The 16,935-nt window shown below is 47.7% G+C and overlaps 1 protein-coding gene across 1 annotated transcript in view; it reads right to left on the bottom strand.

Annotated features, from left to right (window-relative positions):
- Nucleotides 1–10,970: 10,970 nt before the first annotated feature.
- Nucleotides 10,971–16,935, bottom strand: part of SIAH3 (siah E3 ubiquitin protein ligase family member 3) — a 73,531-nt gene continuing 67,566 nt past the window's right edge. The window contains exon 2 of the mRNA XM_060637157.3: nucleotides 10,971–16,566. Coding sequence (XP_060493140.1) covers nucleotides 15,898–16,566 — 669 coding nt within the window. The 3' untranslated portion in view covers nucleotides 10,971–15,897. The remainder of the gene's footprint in view (nucleotides 16,567–16,935) is intronic.

A 16,935-nucleotide genomic window follows, 5' to 3' on the forward strand; every position in this document is an offset into this window, starting at 1 on the left:
TTGGAAAGAAGTGGTGGGCCTGGAAAGGAAACCTTAAGCACAAGCTCTAAGGGAGCGGTATTTTTCAACCCTGTCTGAAATGAAGTTCATAAATAATATAACCAACCTACTCCCGTAACTTCAGAAATTATCAGACACTAAGTACAATATAAAGGAGAAACAGCAAGAAAGTTCTTTACAGTCAAAGAACGTGCATTTCAATATGAACTGGTCAGATATTTTCACCCGTACTAAGACCTCTGTGAAGGCGCCACCTGAAAATAGAACATGACATAGTGTGTGGAGCATCTTACGTGGCAGTCTGAGTACCTTGAGCGATGCCGCCATTTGCGATGTAATTTTCTGAAAGGTGGGATGAGACGTGGGGAGCCAGTGGTATAGGGGAAGGATCAAGGGGATGCCGGGGTGGACTGGAAAAGCCAGCTGAGGAAAAGGGAAGGGTTTAAGATGCCCCTGGGGCTTCTAGTCCAGGTAACTGAGAGGAGAGTATGGCCTCTTCCAAGACAAGGAACTGAAGGAGGAGGCAAGGTTTGTTAGGGGTGCCCCCTGGCAGGCAGAGGCTTCAGGTCCGTGTCGACCTGGGTAAACTGAGTTTCAGGCGCCTAGCGGAGCTCTCTGTGTAGTGTTTAGGAATTTCCTGGAAGTCCACGGCATCAAACGTGGCGGAGAGTTTGGGGGACGACGAAGTCTGGAAAGCGGCTACTGTATCTGGCAATAAGGCGGTAGGTAGCTTGTGACTTGAGAAAGCTGAGGCGGTAGTTGTGAGGGATGAAGCTGAAACACGGAAAGGAAGACACTGGAAGTGAATGAAGTAGAAGCAGCAGACTTGAAGAGTCTGGACTGTTGGAAGGAGGGGGAGTGGGAGATGCGTGTGCACGCAGGCTGTGTGTGTGCGTGCACGCATGGGCACACGCACAGAGAAATGGATGGGGAGAGAGAGCCAGGGATAGAGGAGAGTGAGGTACGATGCATTTGGCTTGAGTTCTACCTAGAACTTAAGAATTATAGCAACAAAACTGGTTGAATTAATAAAAGCACTATCCAGGTTTTGTTTGGTTTTGTTTTTTTAAAGAAATTTACAAGGCATCTAGCCCAGTGTTCCTGGTACGCATCGTGGCCACTTTAATATTGTCAGTCAAATCTAGGAGTTGGTTGGCCTTCCAGTAAAATGGCTCATTAAAGGATTCAGTGGCAATTTAATTCTTGTTTTCTAACAACCAGGCCAAAGGATCTGGTGGCAGAGAAGGCCTCTCTTGGGCTAAGGCTCCTAGAGGAGGCAGTGGGCAGATTGCAAATATCGTCTCTCCACTTGGATATGGGCAAAGAAAAATGTTGTTTTTTTTTGTTTTTTTTTAAAAAAGGTCCATCACAGGGTACCAGCATGGAGACCCATGTGGGGGTGAGCCCTAAGATTCAAATACTTACAGGCTCCCATTCTGAGCTCAGTCAAGGGCAGCGTAGCCCCTCAGTCCCTCCCTTGGGCCCACTGTGGAGAAATTCATCTAATTCCATTTTACATCTCTGACCTGCAGGGCTTATTACATCACCTTTCCTCCATTCACCCAATTGTCTCGTACAACTGAATCAAGCTGACATTTTGATAGGAAACTCCAAGATGGGGTGAGTCTCAAATTTGGTGTCTTTTCCCCTAACATGGTTTTCATTGATTCTGAGAGTTACTCTTTCACAATTCCCACGCAGGGACTGAGACGTTCTTCTTGGCGAGCAGGTGTGTGTGTGTGGGTTGGGGGTGGGGGGGTAGTGGTGGGGAACACTCTCTTTGTACCAAGATGGCTTAGATTTCTTCCCAGCTTCCTCTCCTGCAACAGCTCAGGAAGCATAAATGGGTTGGGGGATGGGCCGTGTGTCGAATGGAAACGTCTTGTAATTTCAAAGCAACCAAACAAAATAGGTCCTTCAGAATGGTTTTATTTTCTGTGGCGATATAGTCGTGGGCACAAAAATCTCCTCCTCTTCTTTAACCTGCGTCTGTAGCCTTTTGCATTACCTAGTCAATAGCAGAAAATAGGATTTCTCACCTACAGATGGTGAAGAGAGAAGAGGCTAGCCTGAACATTAGGTAGAAATTACTTGTCAAGTTTGATCAATTCAGAGAAAATCCAAATCCCCTTTGAAAAGGCACCGTTGATGTTCCAAGATTAGTGGGGATGTCCTTATAGATCTATTGTTTGGCTAAATTGTCTGCATATGCAGGGTGTTTGCTAAATGAATGATACATTTGCATCTAAATGGTCCATAAATAATTTCATTCTGCTCCAGACAGGATAATAAACAAGCCCCCTCCCCACTGTTGGACTTATGAGTTGCGTGTGAGTGTGGACTCCTCTCTTACTGCTTTGCGCTATTATTTGACAAGGCAACGGGGAAGGAGTGCACGAATCTATTAACGAGCACCAATCTCCATTATGAGCTGAGGTCTGAGTGAGCCGGCAGCAAAATCTTTCATAATGTGCAGCTTTTGGCCTCCAGCTTCATGGGCAAAAATTTTTAAAAAGACATCAGAAATCAGAGCCGCTGCCACTGTAGAAATTCTGCTTTGCACGTTGGGGATGGTGTGAGGCATTAATTACCATCTGCAAGCTGCTTTTTACGAGAGCATTAAGCACCTATGCCTCCTCTCCAACACGCTGGTATTTATAGCACACATGCGGATGTGGGGCCCGAGATCTACATTCGAGTTGGTACTCGGAGCATTTTAGCTACTAAGTGGACACGGCCAGGTATTAAGGTCGTGCCGAGCTCTCCCTCCGTGTCCAAGCTGATGAGTTCCAGCTCTTAATTTGGAAGACAGGGAGCTTACGATGGCATTGACAGTTGCCAGTTTCCAGCTGCCATTATGTCTTGCCTGTTATGTCAAAACCGTGACTTTTTATGGCCTCCTTTCATGAGATTTGTGATGTTCCGTTCTTTTAAAGGCTCCAAGGGGATGGTATACCTTGATTTAAGAAAGCTCAATATATTAAATCTAGCTTCACGCGAAAGAAATATAGAAGCGCAGTTATTCACTTTGCAAAAGGATTCACAATGGGATTCTTTCAGTAATAAATATCATATGCGGCACTTAGAATGTGATTTCGTTCATTGTTTCAGGGAAGAGGTCTATTGGCAAAATGCAGCCTACTTAAAGGATTTTGGTGCTTTTTACTTCGGATTATTAACCCTCTGTTCCCCAGACTCCACCGGCATTGGGAACAATCTAGAGCTCAGGTGGCATTTCCAGGGGTAGCCGCTTCTCATCACCAGTTTTGTTCCTGGAGCTCTGTTGTGCTTTACCACAACTCCACGAAAGCTTAACTGGACTTGCTTAGGGCAGATGGCAATCCCCTTTCAGTTTGCCCTCTTGACCAAATCTAAGACTGAAACGCTAAGTAACACCTATACTTTGCAGTTTCCCTGGCATTTCGGGCTCTTCGTATAATTTAGGGACTTGATCTTTAGGCAAGCGTGGTGGGTAGGACATCTGGCTTTTGTAGGGGAAGAGAAATCATTTTCCCTCTACCCTTAGGAGTTCTTATCTGAGACCCATAGGATAAGAGATGAACAAGAGAAAAAGTTTATTAATAGGTACACCTCCTGGGTACCTGGGACACTCGGGAGAAATGAGTAAGCTGTAGAAGGGACTTGAGAATTCAGGATTAAATACCATCTTAATGGGGGGGGGGGGGGAAGGAGGGATTTAGGCCTCTCGGGAGAGTAACTGATTTTTCAGAAAGGTGAAGGAACCATTAGAAAAACAGGAGGGAGGTATAGTTTGTGACAAAGTTTGTCTGAGTGTGATGTTGCCTTGAAGTCTCCTCTCCATGGTCAAAGTCAGTCTGCCCCCATTGATGACATTCTGGGGGGGACATTTATGACAACCGAGTTCCTGTTGGAGGACGTATCTTTAGACAGATAGAGGGAGTTCAGAGAAAGCATCTCCCTGCGTTTGCTCTTTTTTGAGCACCTACAGCTCAAAATGTCAGTATATCAAAGTGGCATATTTTGGGAGGGGGGGTGCTTCTCCTGAACTCCCACAGGCATTTTTTGCTACCCTTCCTTCTTCTGGGGCAGCTGTGATAGTTTTCGAGCCTAGTGTTTGGTCTCTAGCATCAAGGTGGTCAAGCAGCAGAAGGCAACAGCAGTGGTATTTCTGCCAGAAGAATGCTGTACATAGCCGAGAGTTTTCTCTGGCTGGCTCTGTTTCTGACTGTATGACTCTTTGGATCTCCTGTGAATTTCCTAATACACTTCTGTTTAAACTAGCTCGAGTAGATTTTATAGTCTACAACTTGGCTGATGTACCCTCCCTTCCCTGTGTGCCCTGGGTGGTTCACACTCAAGGCTACTGTGTACAGCTGTTCAGATTGTGCACTGCACAACTCTAGAGGGCACCATTCACATAGGCTGAACAACTTTGCGTTATGAATTGCTGTCTTCTTGAAAGCCTGTTGCCTATCCCTGAACTCTGCAGCTCCCGCTGCCTTAGTTTGGATCTCACTCCACCACTTGTGCATTAGCTGCCTCCCCAGCGTGAAGGGAGAATTCTCTATAGAGATTACAACTCTTTCAGCCCACAGGACCTTCTCCAAGAGATTAAAACTCTTTTAGGCTGGACATATTAATCATGTTCTGTTTTTTTTGCAATTTATGATGCCTTGAGGCCTTGACCATGTGGTGAGGGACTGTTCCTCCCCACGTTAGCTAATTCCTAGAGATAGCAAACAACTTGCCTAGGAACATGCCTTCGGCATGCAAACATGCCAATCCCGAATCCACACCCCTATGCTGTTTCTTTTATCTGGCACTTCCAGTCTAGTACTGTCTCCCTGCCCTAAATCGCCCCAGGGCCAAGTACCAGATAAATTCAAGACCACCTTGGGAGCACAGAGTCTGCTGAAATGATTCAAACTATCCAGTTCTATACCTGCTGAAATGTTTACTCGGCCACACCCATTCATTTCCCTTAAAACCACATTAAAAGCTTTTGCCCATGCTTTCCCTAATCCTTCTGCCTCCTGGTCAACCCTGGTGCCACCTTGTGTGGCCCTGCATGGCCTGGTGTGCCCCCTTCTCTTGGGAGTTGTGAGTAATAATTTTGTCTTCCAAAGGAAGTTGTTCCCATGCTGTTCTTTTACCACACCCAATTAACAAAAAATCCTGGTACATCTTTAAAAACTGGGAAAGAGGATATTTGAGCAGTACTACATACTACAATATTTCATAATCTTTTCTTTTATGATGAACTGGATTTCCCAAGGCAGAACCTTTGTATTTTGACTGATTTCTGCTTCGGGGAAGTTCCTTGCAGAAGTATCCGTCCATGCAGTCCCCCTCATTGTTAGAATGAAGCCGAATCCCAGTGTTAGGGACAGATTACTGACCATCATATTCAAAGTCCCCTTTGTCACTTATTTCAGGGAACCCAGCAGCTATCATATCATATGAGCAAGGCTGCCTGTGGCTTTCTAGAATCTTCTAGGTCTTCTAGAATCTTAGAGATGAATATATATATACAGATTCTAACAGCTCTCTAACTTCATCCTTACATTTGGAAGAAAGCTCAAAATGCCTGTGTAGTTTCTAGTTATTCTACCAAATCCCCAAACAGGGAATTGCTGAGTGATAAAGAACCCTACGAGGGGCGCCTGGGTGGCTCAGTCGGTTAAGCGTCCGACTTCAGCCAGGTCACGATCTCGCGGTCCGTGAGTTCGAGCCCCGCGTCGGGCTCTGGGCTGATGGCTCGGAGCCTGGAGCCTGCTTCCGGTTCTGTGTCTCCCTCTCTCTCTGCCCCTCCCCCGTTCATGCTCTGTCTCAAAAATAAATGTTAAAAAAAAAATTAAAAAAGAACCCTACGAGTTACTTTATGTGGTTATTTCCTCTACTATTCTTTTCCTCATTCAGTACTTCATCCAACTCTTTTTCCTTTGAATGAATCCCTTCTAGCATTTCCAACAATTGATCATCCCACCGCATCTGTCTGAATGTTAATTGTCGTGTGTTCTCGTGTAGAAATCAACAAACTATAGCCCCTGGGACAAAGTCATTCTGCTGCCTGTTTCTGTAAATAAAGTTTTATTAGAACACAGCCACACTCAGTTATTTAGGTATTGTCTGTGGCTGCTTTCATATTACAATGGCAGAATTGAATAGTTGCAGTGGAGGGTATATGGTGTGCAAAACCTGAAATATCTGTTATCTGGCCCTTTCTAGAAAGAGTTTGCCAACCCTTTTTTCTGGTAGATAAAATGGGCTGGTGGTCTTGGATATTATCTGTAAGTTCTTCAGGGACAATTTCAAGTTCTTTTTCCACGAAGCATTCTTTAATCATTTTAGCTGCCATCAAGCTCTTTCTCACACCACACCAGTTTAAACCTTAATCATTTCATTGACTCTTCATTATATAAAGCTGCGTGTTGCTATCGGTAAACTGTCTATGAATCTCTCCTGTTTTTACAAGTCTAGGTGTGAACAACCAATTTGCTCCAGAACCATCTTTTCAGGAATTTCAGTAAAGCATGGAGAGAGGAACTCCTTCTAGAGCAAATTTGTTTACATTCCTGGATAGTAAAGAAAGAGGTATTCCCTTCTAAGAGAGATTTGCTTCCATTCCAGGGTAATGCAAATAATCTCTCTCTCCAGAGGGGAGGATGGTCTCCTAATCTCAGGGTTTCCCTCCTATGATGTACCCCACCACTCTGTGTGCAGGCAACACCTGGCCCTCATTGCACCGTCTTTTTGGAATTTGGTTAGGGAACCTGGACCAAAGGTTGCTATTGCTGTGAATAATAAACTGTCCAAACCCAGCCCTGTGGCCAGAGAGAATTGGTCATAGACGTGACTCCCCAGATCAGGGGCAAAGTTACCAAAGGGAACCCTCCCTCCCGAGTGCTTGCTGTAGATATCATCCTCCCCCCACAATAAAATGCATGCAGTTGATTCAGGAGGGCTCTTTCCCTCCTAGGCTGGCCGGACTTAGCAAATAAAAATCCAGGCCACCCAGTTATATTTGATTTTCAGATAAACAACAAGGACTTTTTTAGTATAAGTGTGTACATCATATATTGCGAGGATTCTAAAAGAGATACTAAATTGTTTTGTCGCTGTTGTTTATCTGGAATTCAAATGTAACTGGGTGGTCTGTATTTTATTAAACAGCCCTACTCTCTGCTGTCTCCCCACTGGAGCCCATTCTGCAACCCAGCCTCTTCCTCAGGGTGTGGCCCCTTCTCTAAACCAGCCCCAGTGATCAGAGTTTTTCTGAGTCTCCTTATCTACAGAGCGACTTTCCTGGGTTGGTGAATTCGCAGAGCTGGATGGTTAGGGAAAGAACCAGCCTTTGGGTTTTGCCCGGCAGCCTGGTCCTCCTGTCACTGTTTGCAGAAAGCAGGACCACGGGGTGGCAGGTGGCCTTGCCTTTCGAATGATCTGGAAGCATTTCTATATTTTGGGGGTGCTTGATTTCCTGTTTGATTGTTTTATTTTTAACCTCTGTCATCCCCAGAATTGTCTGTCGGGTCCAGTGTGAAAAAAATCACAATGTGTCCCTCTCCTGTGTCTTAATGAAAGCTGAACTGGGGCCCTGGAGGGGGCAGAGAGAGTGGGAGATACACTCACCCCCCAGACGGGTGGTAATCCACACCCCCAACTTTGATCCTTAAGAGAGGCTTTTCCCATCGACTCCCTTGCAGAGGGCGTGCAGAGTATATCTTGTCTTGCTCTAGGCTAATAAGAAACCAGTTCAGTGATTTCCTTTTCTCTCACCCCACAGGCAAGGCTTACATGGGGCTTAGCTCTGAGCTGCCGCAGAAAGCGTCCCGATAATCCACATTCCCCCGGGAGGACCCTGAAATGGTGACCCTTCTCTGGCATCTTGGGGAGATTTGCAGGATAAATAAACGCCTCCCTGGGGATTTGCTAGGTAACTCCCTGTCAGCGCTGGGGGCAGAGATTTAAAAATGAGTTACCATTCCAGCCTGGCAGGGATTTACAGACGAGCCCCTTCTGTGTTCATGGGAAGATTCGCACAGTCCTTTCACCGGGCGCCAGGCTGCGGGGGCTGTCGCTGGGTGACCCTCAGCGCTAGGGATCGTTCTGCGCTGGCTTCCAGCAGCGGCCCTGGCCATGGGGGATGGCTTCTCTCCCTCCTCTGTCCCCGCAGCCCCCTGTTTCCATCCCAGAGTGATAGAAGAGTAGTTCCCTCTATTACTTGCTTACAGGGAACTCCTACCTAATTCTCTTCTCATATCCTTTTTGATCTCCATTTTGTGTTTCCTTGCTTCTCCATCCAAATGGAACTGTGGCCACTTCCCCAGCACCTCTTTTCCTGCCTTCCTCCTTTTTGTTTCCCCAATAAAAAAATTTTTTTTAGTGTTTGTTTACTTTTGAGAGAAAGAGCACAAGTGGGGAAGGGCCAGAGAGAGGAGAGGGAGACACAGAATCCAAGGCAGGCTCCAGGCTCTGAGCTGTCAGCACAGAGCCGGACGCGGGGCTTGAACCCATGAACAGGGAGATCATGCCCTGAGCTGAAGGCGGACGCTTGACTGACTGAGCCACCCAGGTGCCCGCTGCCTTCCTCCCTTCTTACAGAAGGACCAGCTTCTTCAGGTCACTTCATCTGCTCCTTTGTTTTCTGTGGCTCTCTTTCTCACCAGTGAGCTCTGCTCTGGATTTGAGAAGTGAATGATCAGCCATTCCCTTCACAGAATCCCATGGAAGAGAGTGTTAAAAAACAGAATCCTGGGGCACCTGGGTGGCTCAGTCAGTTAAGCGTCCAACTCTTGATTCCAGTTTGGGTAATTGTCTCCCAGTTCATGGGTTCGGGCTCCACATCGGGCTCCATACTGACATGGAGACCCTGCTTGGGATTCTCTCTCCCTCCCTCTGTCCCTCTCTCTCTACCCCTCCCCTACACACTCTCTCTGTCAAAATAAATAAACTTAAAAATCAGAATCCTCGGCTTCACTCTGGACCTTTCTAATCAGAATCTCTGGTTCTGGGGCCCAGAAATTAAGTTCTCCAGATTATTTCCTGAGGACGCTGAAGTTTGGGAATTAAAACTCCAGATCCCAGAGTGGGGCCAGGGTTGGGCCTGTCGAATCTCCCCACAATGCCAGAGCAGGGTCACCATTTCAGGGTCCTCCCTGGGGAATGTGGATTATCGGGATGCTTTCTGTGGCAGCTCAGAGCTAAGATGCATGGAAACCTTGTCTGTGGGGTGAGAGCAAAGGCCAGGTGGCTGAGTTTCTCCTTCCTTTTGGTGGAGTCTCTCCCTAGCACTAAGAAAACTTACTGCATGGCTTTGAGGGTATTTGGAAGGAAGGGGCAAACATCTGGGACACTGTGGGATGCGGGAATGTCCCAAGAGGGGACGTGGCCTGAGATGAATGAGGGCCTGCCTTGTGAATATTCATGCTGGCCACGGGGTCAGTTTGATCACTTAGATCAATCAAGGCGGTGCCTGTAAGCCCATGTGGGAGCAGGAAACAGGTTCTGGGAATAAGGAGGTAGGGAAGAAGATAGAAGTTAACATGAATTGACAGGCAATAGGATTAGTACTCTTGCTCAGTCCTGATCTTGCGAGTAAGTAACAGTGGCCTGAAATTAAAGAATCAAACCATGAAGGCTCCCTTGACAACTGATCTGATAGGCCCAGAAGTAAATTTCAGGAACACTGTTGTCAGGCAGAAGGAGGGAAGAGCTAAGAGAAGGGGCCCTGGGTGGAAGGGAAGGGGAGTGAAAGCCTGTCTCTTTCTTTGGAGTCCAGTGAGGGAGGCTTTGGTCCCCTCAGGGCTGCCCGATACATTGAAATAGCGTTGGGGGCAACTTTGTTGCCAGGGCTTTTATTCACCTCTAGGAGCGCTGTCTTCCTTACATCCAATTATGACTTTAAAATCGAGGCAAAAATGAAAAGGGGGGGTGGAGATAATGAAACATAAGTCAAATATGGCAGCTGGTGAATTTCTGATAATTACTTTCCCTTGTAGCATTTTGTTTCTGTCCCCGCATGTTGCACAGTAGCCTGTGGGGAGAAAAAAAAACAAAAAACAAAAAACCCACCACCACCAACAAAAAACAACTCCAAAGGATCAAGGAAACAGTATCAAATGCAATTTAATGACACGTTTCATAGGAGACAGGGTAGAGATAAAGTAACGTTCATTCTACGTTTGCTTCTTGCTGTCTTTAACACCGTAAGAAAGCCTAGAAAAGTATATGTATACATCAATTCAGGGTAAGTAAAATGATTCTCAATTTCTCTTTCTTATCTCAATGCCGTAAAAAAAGGTTAAAAAAAAAAAAAGAGAGGGGAGTGTGTATTGTATAGTACTCAAGGTAAAATATTTTCATACAGTATTGGAAAAGACAAACTCTAACCTATATAGATAACCCATGTGATAACCTGATGTGGGAAGGAATATAAAATCAATGCTTATCTACAACAGATCTCTTGGATCTCTTTTCAGTGAGGTTTTGTTTAGCTGGCCATTCTCCAGGTGAGCACAACAGAGAACTCACTAGTTCTTGGAGCAGATCTTCAGAACAAATAATCTGAAAGCCTAGCAATCTATTGGGAGACTCTACTTTCGATGCTATCTGTAGCTGACCTTTTAATCGAAGTATAGTTTTGTGATGTTTGGTCCATAGTCCCTTCCCTTTCCACCAGAAGTTGGATCCAGGTGGAAGCTTCAGCAACCCTCATTTCTTCCATCCCTCACGCCGAAATCACTGGAATCAGTGTAACTGACTCCCTGTTGACCTTGACATTCTGCCTGCTTCCAGACACTCAGCCTGGAGTTCCCTGTGACTTTTATCCTAGCGGGAACCATGCCTTTAATTTGGAAAGAGTATTGGTTAGAGTAGGCTGTAGATTGTGAACAGGATCCTTTGCTGGGATGCAGTGGAGAGAAACAGAGCAGGAAAGTAAGGTGCTGGGGGCTCTCTGTCCTTCACGTGGTATCCCTTGACTCGTTACCTTTTCTGTCTCTCAGCTTTGTGCTGTGCTGTGCAAGGGTCCTATTTTGATGGTAACAGACTTTATGTGACGTTTGAAACCACTGCTCACGGTGCCCATCTCAGATGTAGGATATTTCCAATCACTAATTTCAATATATGTATGTGTGTGTGTGTGTGTGTGTGTGTTTCAAAGCAAACTATTGCTTTCGATGAGGTTTTAGTCCACAGGTAGAGATAAGAAACATGACCCGTAAGAACAAGCAACAGGACATTCCAGTCTCTTAGAGCTTGATTTCATTTTGCAGATTGGGGCGGCCAATAGGCTAGTTCTGAGGAGCCATGACTTTTCCATGAAATTCATCAGGTAGGACTTCCTGCACCAAGAGCAATAGTGCAAGGTCTGGAGTAGATAGGGCAGGGAATGTGCTTGAAGTTGCTTAGAAGCCCCAGACTCCCTTCTGCAGAATATTTTGTGTTTTCCCAATAATTGGCTGTTCGGCTAGCTTGACCATAACCTGGGTCTCTGTCAGTGTGGCCAATAGGATTTTGCTTCTCCTTGCAAAGTCCCCTCTCCTCCACAATGCCGTGTGCATCCGAGATGTCTTGGCAATGGTGGGCTGGTAAATGTTTAACATCTAGTTCTCCTAGGGGGAAAGGTCCTGGCTTATAGCTCTTGACAGTTGCCAGTGGTGTCAACACTACCACCACGGCCAATTTCAAGCTATGGCTGTGACGTCACTTGGTTGAGGGGGGGTTGGTAGCACGTCAGTGTGTACTATGTTCACCATACAATTACGACAGATGTCAAGAATCTATACATCTACATATCTAAAGAGCACAGAAAATAATAGAGTCCTGAAATAATTAGGAAGTGCTGAGTTTTTAGTATTCGTTAACTTTTGTTTTTAATATAACCAATTATACATTGACGATTTAATTTTTAGTAATGGCCATGCTTAATCAGCTTGCAGAATTCCTAAAACGTGTGACAACTGGTATCCAAAGCAGCTGTAGCACACCAGCCTGTCTTGGGCTGGGAAAAGCAGGGGGAAAAGGAGAAATCAAAGGGCACAATTAGTACTAAAAGGCCTCTCTGCCATTCAGAGTTTCTGACCCTTGGGTCCGAGAATTCCTAGAAATCACACAAGTTGTTATTGATCAGAAGCAGCCTGGACTTGGGAGCAAGACCCGTGGGCTCCAGACCCAGCTCTACCATTTGCTAGCCGTGTGGCCTTAAACAAGGTCCTAACTCTCTCAGCTTTAAATTTCTCATGGGTGCAATAACGGTACCCATTTCGTAAGGCTGTTATGGGATGAAATGAGATACTATATTCAACATAGTCAACCTACTGGGTCACAAACCCCCAATAAATGGTAGCCATGGGCACTGTTATTGTTATTAACCTGGCCCCTTTCTAAAATGTCCCAGGTAGGCTCCTGGGTGGCTCAGTCCACTGAGTGTCCGGCTTCGGCTCAGGTCATGATCTCGCAGTCTGTGGGTTCGAGCCCCGCCTCGGGCTCTGTGCTGACAGCTTGGAGCCTGGAGCCTGCTTCTGATTCTGTGTCTCCCTCTCTCCCTGTTCTCCCCCGTTCATGCTCCGTCTCTCTCTCTCTCTCTCCTTCAAAAATAAATAAAAACATTTAAAATGTCCCAGGTAGCCGTGGGTAGTGATGGGATCTATCTCAGATGCAGATTCAGGCAAAGACTGTGAAAGACAATCTGCTTTGTATGGCCTGACCTCCATTTCAGCATCCACCATTTATGTAGGCCTCCCTCAAGGGGAGGAATGTCCACACCTCCTGAAAAAATCGTTCTCACAAATGCCTGAAATTTAAATACCAGTAACTCATTTCTAGCTGTAAGTGTGGCTTTCTCCCTAGGCTTTTAAAATACAGACACTCCTTAGCAGGTTGAGTCATTAAGTCAGCACCTGGGTGTCAATGAGGCAATGGGATCCCTGGGCTATTCACTGGACAGATTCCTGGAAATCTAAGAAAGAGGACCCTGGAGTAGGTAATGATCCCGAAGACTCCACAGCTAGTTCTCACTCCCGCCACCCCATCCCCTGCTTCCAGGTTGACCGCTTCTTCAAGTTGAGCTGCCATCTAAAAGCAAATCCACTCCAGTCTCTCTCTCCCTGATCCCTCAGGTATCCCAGAACAAAGACCCAGTTGACCCTCAGGCCCACAGTCCACTGATGAGGTGGGAATACTGCTGAATATTTGGGGTCGGTCTTCCTTTTTCAAGAATACCAAATCTGTAGGCAGTTGGCTAGGTTCTAGTCATGGTCCCACCCGCTTGACGTGTGACCTTGGGAAGGTCATTTCGTGTCTCAGAATCTCTCATTTTTTCTAGTCTATCGAGGATGCCAATAAGGATTAACCCGAGATTCAAACGAGGGGGCCCTTTGTGGTTATAAAGCTCCACACCACACACTTTGTTCGTATCGTTTTCAATTCTCTATTATCTTTTTGTTTGCTCTCTTTTCAATTCCTCAACATCTGGATATGGAGAGGCAGGCCTTCTTGGGAGCACCATAGATGAATGCAAATAAAACATTTCTACCCTTAATTCTAAACATTCCTAGGAACCCAAATACCAGTTCCTATCTGGGGTCACTTATTCATAATACAGTCTTGTGTGCAGTAATAATCACCTGAAGTTATTCCTAGTCTGGCTCAGGTAACAGCACGACAAGAAGGCAGAGGTGATGTTTGCAGGAATCCTAAGGCCCCTGTGAACTGAAATTATATTCTTGTTGAGGTTTTGTTTGTTTGTGTACCTGGGGCACCTGTGAGGCTACAATAAATGTTTCAGAGTAGTTGAGTATCAGAAACCCGGGGAGGGACTGTGGCTTCCCGAGGTGTCAAACTTACAGGCAAGGGGATCTGAGGTTTGGAGGAAGGACCTGGGAATAAAGGAAGGAGCCAAGCGGGCTAGTCTCTCCCAGCACCGGCCAACCAGCCTCAGCTTGATTCCTGGGCTGTGTGGCACGAGGGGAGAGCTGGTGTCCTGGAAGGATCTTCTGATAGAGCAAACAGGTTACAACCCTTTCCTTGGGACTGTGACCTGATGTTTGCCTCAGCCAGCGACATGATGTTTACGGGCCCCCTTAGGGTCTAACCTAACAAAAGTCTGGCCCCAGGGTCTGAGCGGTTGCTGTGTGACTAGAGGGGGTTGCATTATGAAATCTACTGACCGGTGCTCGCGGTGTGGGTTGGCAGAATAGGTGACTGGAGGAATACCGACTTGGGGGGAGAAGGGTGTTGTGTCTCAGGATCCAACACTTTTGGTGAGGGAAAGACTTGCTGATGCCAGGCCAAGCCGTCTGAAACTAAGGACTCGTTTGGAGGCCTGCTCGGATGCAGCCAAGACGCCGAGGGAACAGGGCAAAGAGCAACCTCTGGGCGGCCGAAGGCCCGCTCAGTTCTAATGAGCGTTGTGTGGGGTTTGGGCGCCATGCTTTTCAGCGACTGGAGAGTAGCCAAGGAGAGAACAAAACAGCGAACAGCGGGGAGAAGAGGCCCACTGGGAAGGCCGAAAGGTATTCACCTTTGGACAGAAGAGACAAAGTCGATTAAACACGCGTACTTTCTTCAACTACACGAGAGAGACTTCCACAAGAAGGTGCTGAGTTGTTGCGACAGCCAAATAAGAGAAAGCAGTCTACAAGCAAGCAATAAGAGAAAGCAAATAAGAGAAAGCAATAACAAGCAAGATGGATTTTGTCACCTTTTCATTCACGCTGCAACAGGGCGCTGAATAATAGTTGACCAGTGACAACGTTTGTGTGCTGAACGGGGCCCTTGGAGCACTTTGAAAGTAAGGAAAGAGGACCCCTTTTCCCCTGCCCTAGGCGTACGAGTGACCTCTGACCCCCGGAAGTCAGAGGTCCCCTGCACACCCTCCAAATTCCTTATGTTTGATGCTAAGTCGTGGTTCCGCCTTACTGACTATCAAGAGTCAAGTGGGTCCTTTGCACGATACCAAAGTGTTCTACCCTAGTGAAAAGATCGATGGATTTTACAATTTGATAATAAAACTCTCTACAGAGAGAACGCCTTCCCCGAGCTGGGAGATTAATTTTATCTTTTGTTTTCTCAGCTGCTTCCCTTCCCTTGCATCTTGCCTATTCTTCTTTCCTACTCGCTCCACAGAGGGCAACGAGGTTTTCACGAAATCACAAAAACCAAGAGGACTTTGATTCCAGAGCAAGAAACCATGGCCCAGGCCGACAGGAAGCCCACAGCAGCCCGCCCAACAGAGGGTTCAGCGTCAGTGCACCCCCTCGAGCCCCAGGATCAAACCGGAGGGCTCATGGCGTCGTGGTACCTCCAGCCCGGTTCCCTGGCCTTCAGAGGTGATGCCACGTCCTCGTGTCCAGGCAGCTTAGCCCTGACCCTAAGGTTCCTGGGAAGCTGTCAGAGTTGCGTCTGGTTGGTCTGGAATACACCTCAGAGCTGGCCAGGTCCCCTTCCCCAACCTGCTGTCCTCACACAGTTCAGGGCTGGCTTGGTCCAAAATAGACTGAAAAGAGAAGGAAGAAATGATTGGGACACCAAATCTCCTTTCAACCCCAACGGTCCGCTTTGCGGTCTCGGTGGCTTTCGCTCATTGGGGGAGCAGCGGAGGAGGGACCTGGGGGTGGCAGGAAATAACCCTCCTGATCAAAGTGGATTAGAAATGCTCTAGAAAACTCTACCGACAAATCAGGACAAACATCACACCAAGGTCTTGAATCACAGGATGTTTACCTACTAAAATGCCCATGGCAGACAAAGACTAAGTACCACAAAGTACCTGAGACAAAAAAAAAGAAGGGAGGGAAGGAGGGAGAAGAATAAAAAGGAGCCTGGAGTCCCGGCAACCGGGGATCCTAGGGCCACAGGCAGAGTGTCTTGGCGGAGGGGGGGCCGTGCGGGAACGTCCGTTGGCCTCTGGCTTCACACCTCGACTTCTGCGGAGCAGACCTCGGCGGCGGTGATGGCGATGCCGATGGCGAGGCTGCCGTTGTCGGAGAAGAGCTGGGCCAGGGAGGTGTTGAGGACGAGGCAGTCCCCATCGGTGATCACCGAGTCCACGCACTCGAGCACGGACCGGGGGGTGGCCTCCCACTTGAGACGCCGGTGGTTTCTGTTGAGCTCCAGGCGGTAGGTGAAGCAGTCGGCCTGGGTGGGGGTCCCGATCAGCATCATGGTGGCAAAGAACTGGGGGTGCCCTTCGTGCCTCTCCTGTTTCCTGAGCACCAGCAGGAAGTGGTGGCCGAGGCAGGAGTGCATGATGATCCAGTCGGCTGGGGCGGGGAGGTGCATGTCCGTGGCCAGGAAGACTATCTCCGCTCCCTGAAGGATGTCAACCCTGTGCATCTGCCGCAGGTGGGGCACCACCACCTCCAGGTGGCCTTCCCACTGGCAGGAGAACAAGGGGCACATGCAGGGTGTCACCTGGGCGGCGTGCAGCCCCGCCTCCTGGTGTCGGAGGTGGTGGGGGCGGGCGTGGTGGCGGAGGTGGTGGTGGGGGCGGTGGGGGCGGTGGTGGTGGGTGAGGTGGTGAGGGGGGAAGCCGCCTTGCTCTGGTGCGCTCTGAGTGACGGCGCGTCGGCTGGACACATACTGCGGGAGAGAGGAGAGTGTTAGTGGCTGAGGCCAGTCCCTCAGCCTGGCTGAGACTCCCCAGGTCCTGCCAAGAGTGGAAAGCAGGCGGCGAAAGCTTTGTTTCTTAAAAAAAAAAAAACAAAAAACCAAGGGGCGGGGGCTACCCGGGTGGCTCGGTCGGTTGAACATCCGACTCTTGATTTCGGCTCCGGTCACCATCTCACAGTTCGTGAGTTCGAGCCCCACGTTGGGCTGGCCGTGCAGCGCCTGCTGGGGATTCCCTGTCTCCCTCTCTGCATGCCTTCGCTGCTCCCCTGAGCACACCATGCGTTCTCTCTCTTTCTCTCTTTCTCAAAATAAATAAATATTAAAACCACCACCCCACCA

The sequence above is a fragment of the Panthera onca genome, chromosome A1 (assembly GCF_046562875.1).
Source record: "Panthera onca isolate mPanOnc1 chromosome A1, mPanOnc1 haplotype 2, whole genome shotgun sequence".
In the NCBI taxonomy this organism is placed as follows: Eukaryota; Metazoa; Chordata; class Mammalia; order Carnivora; family Felidae; genus Panthera; species Panthera onca.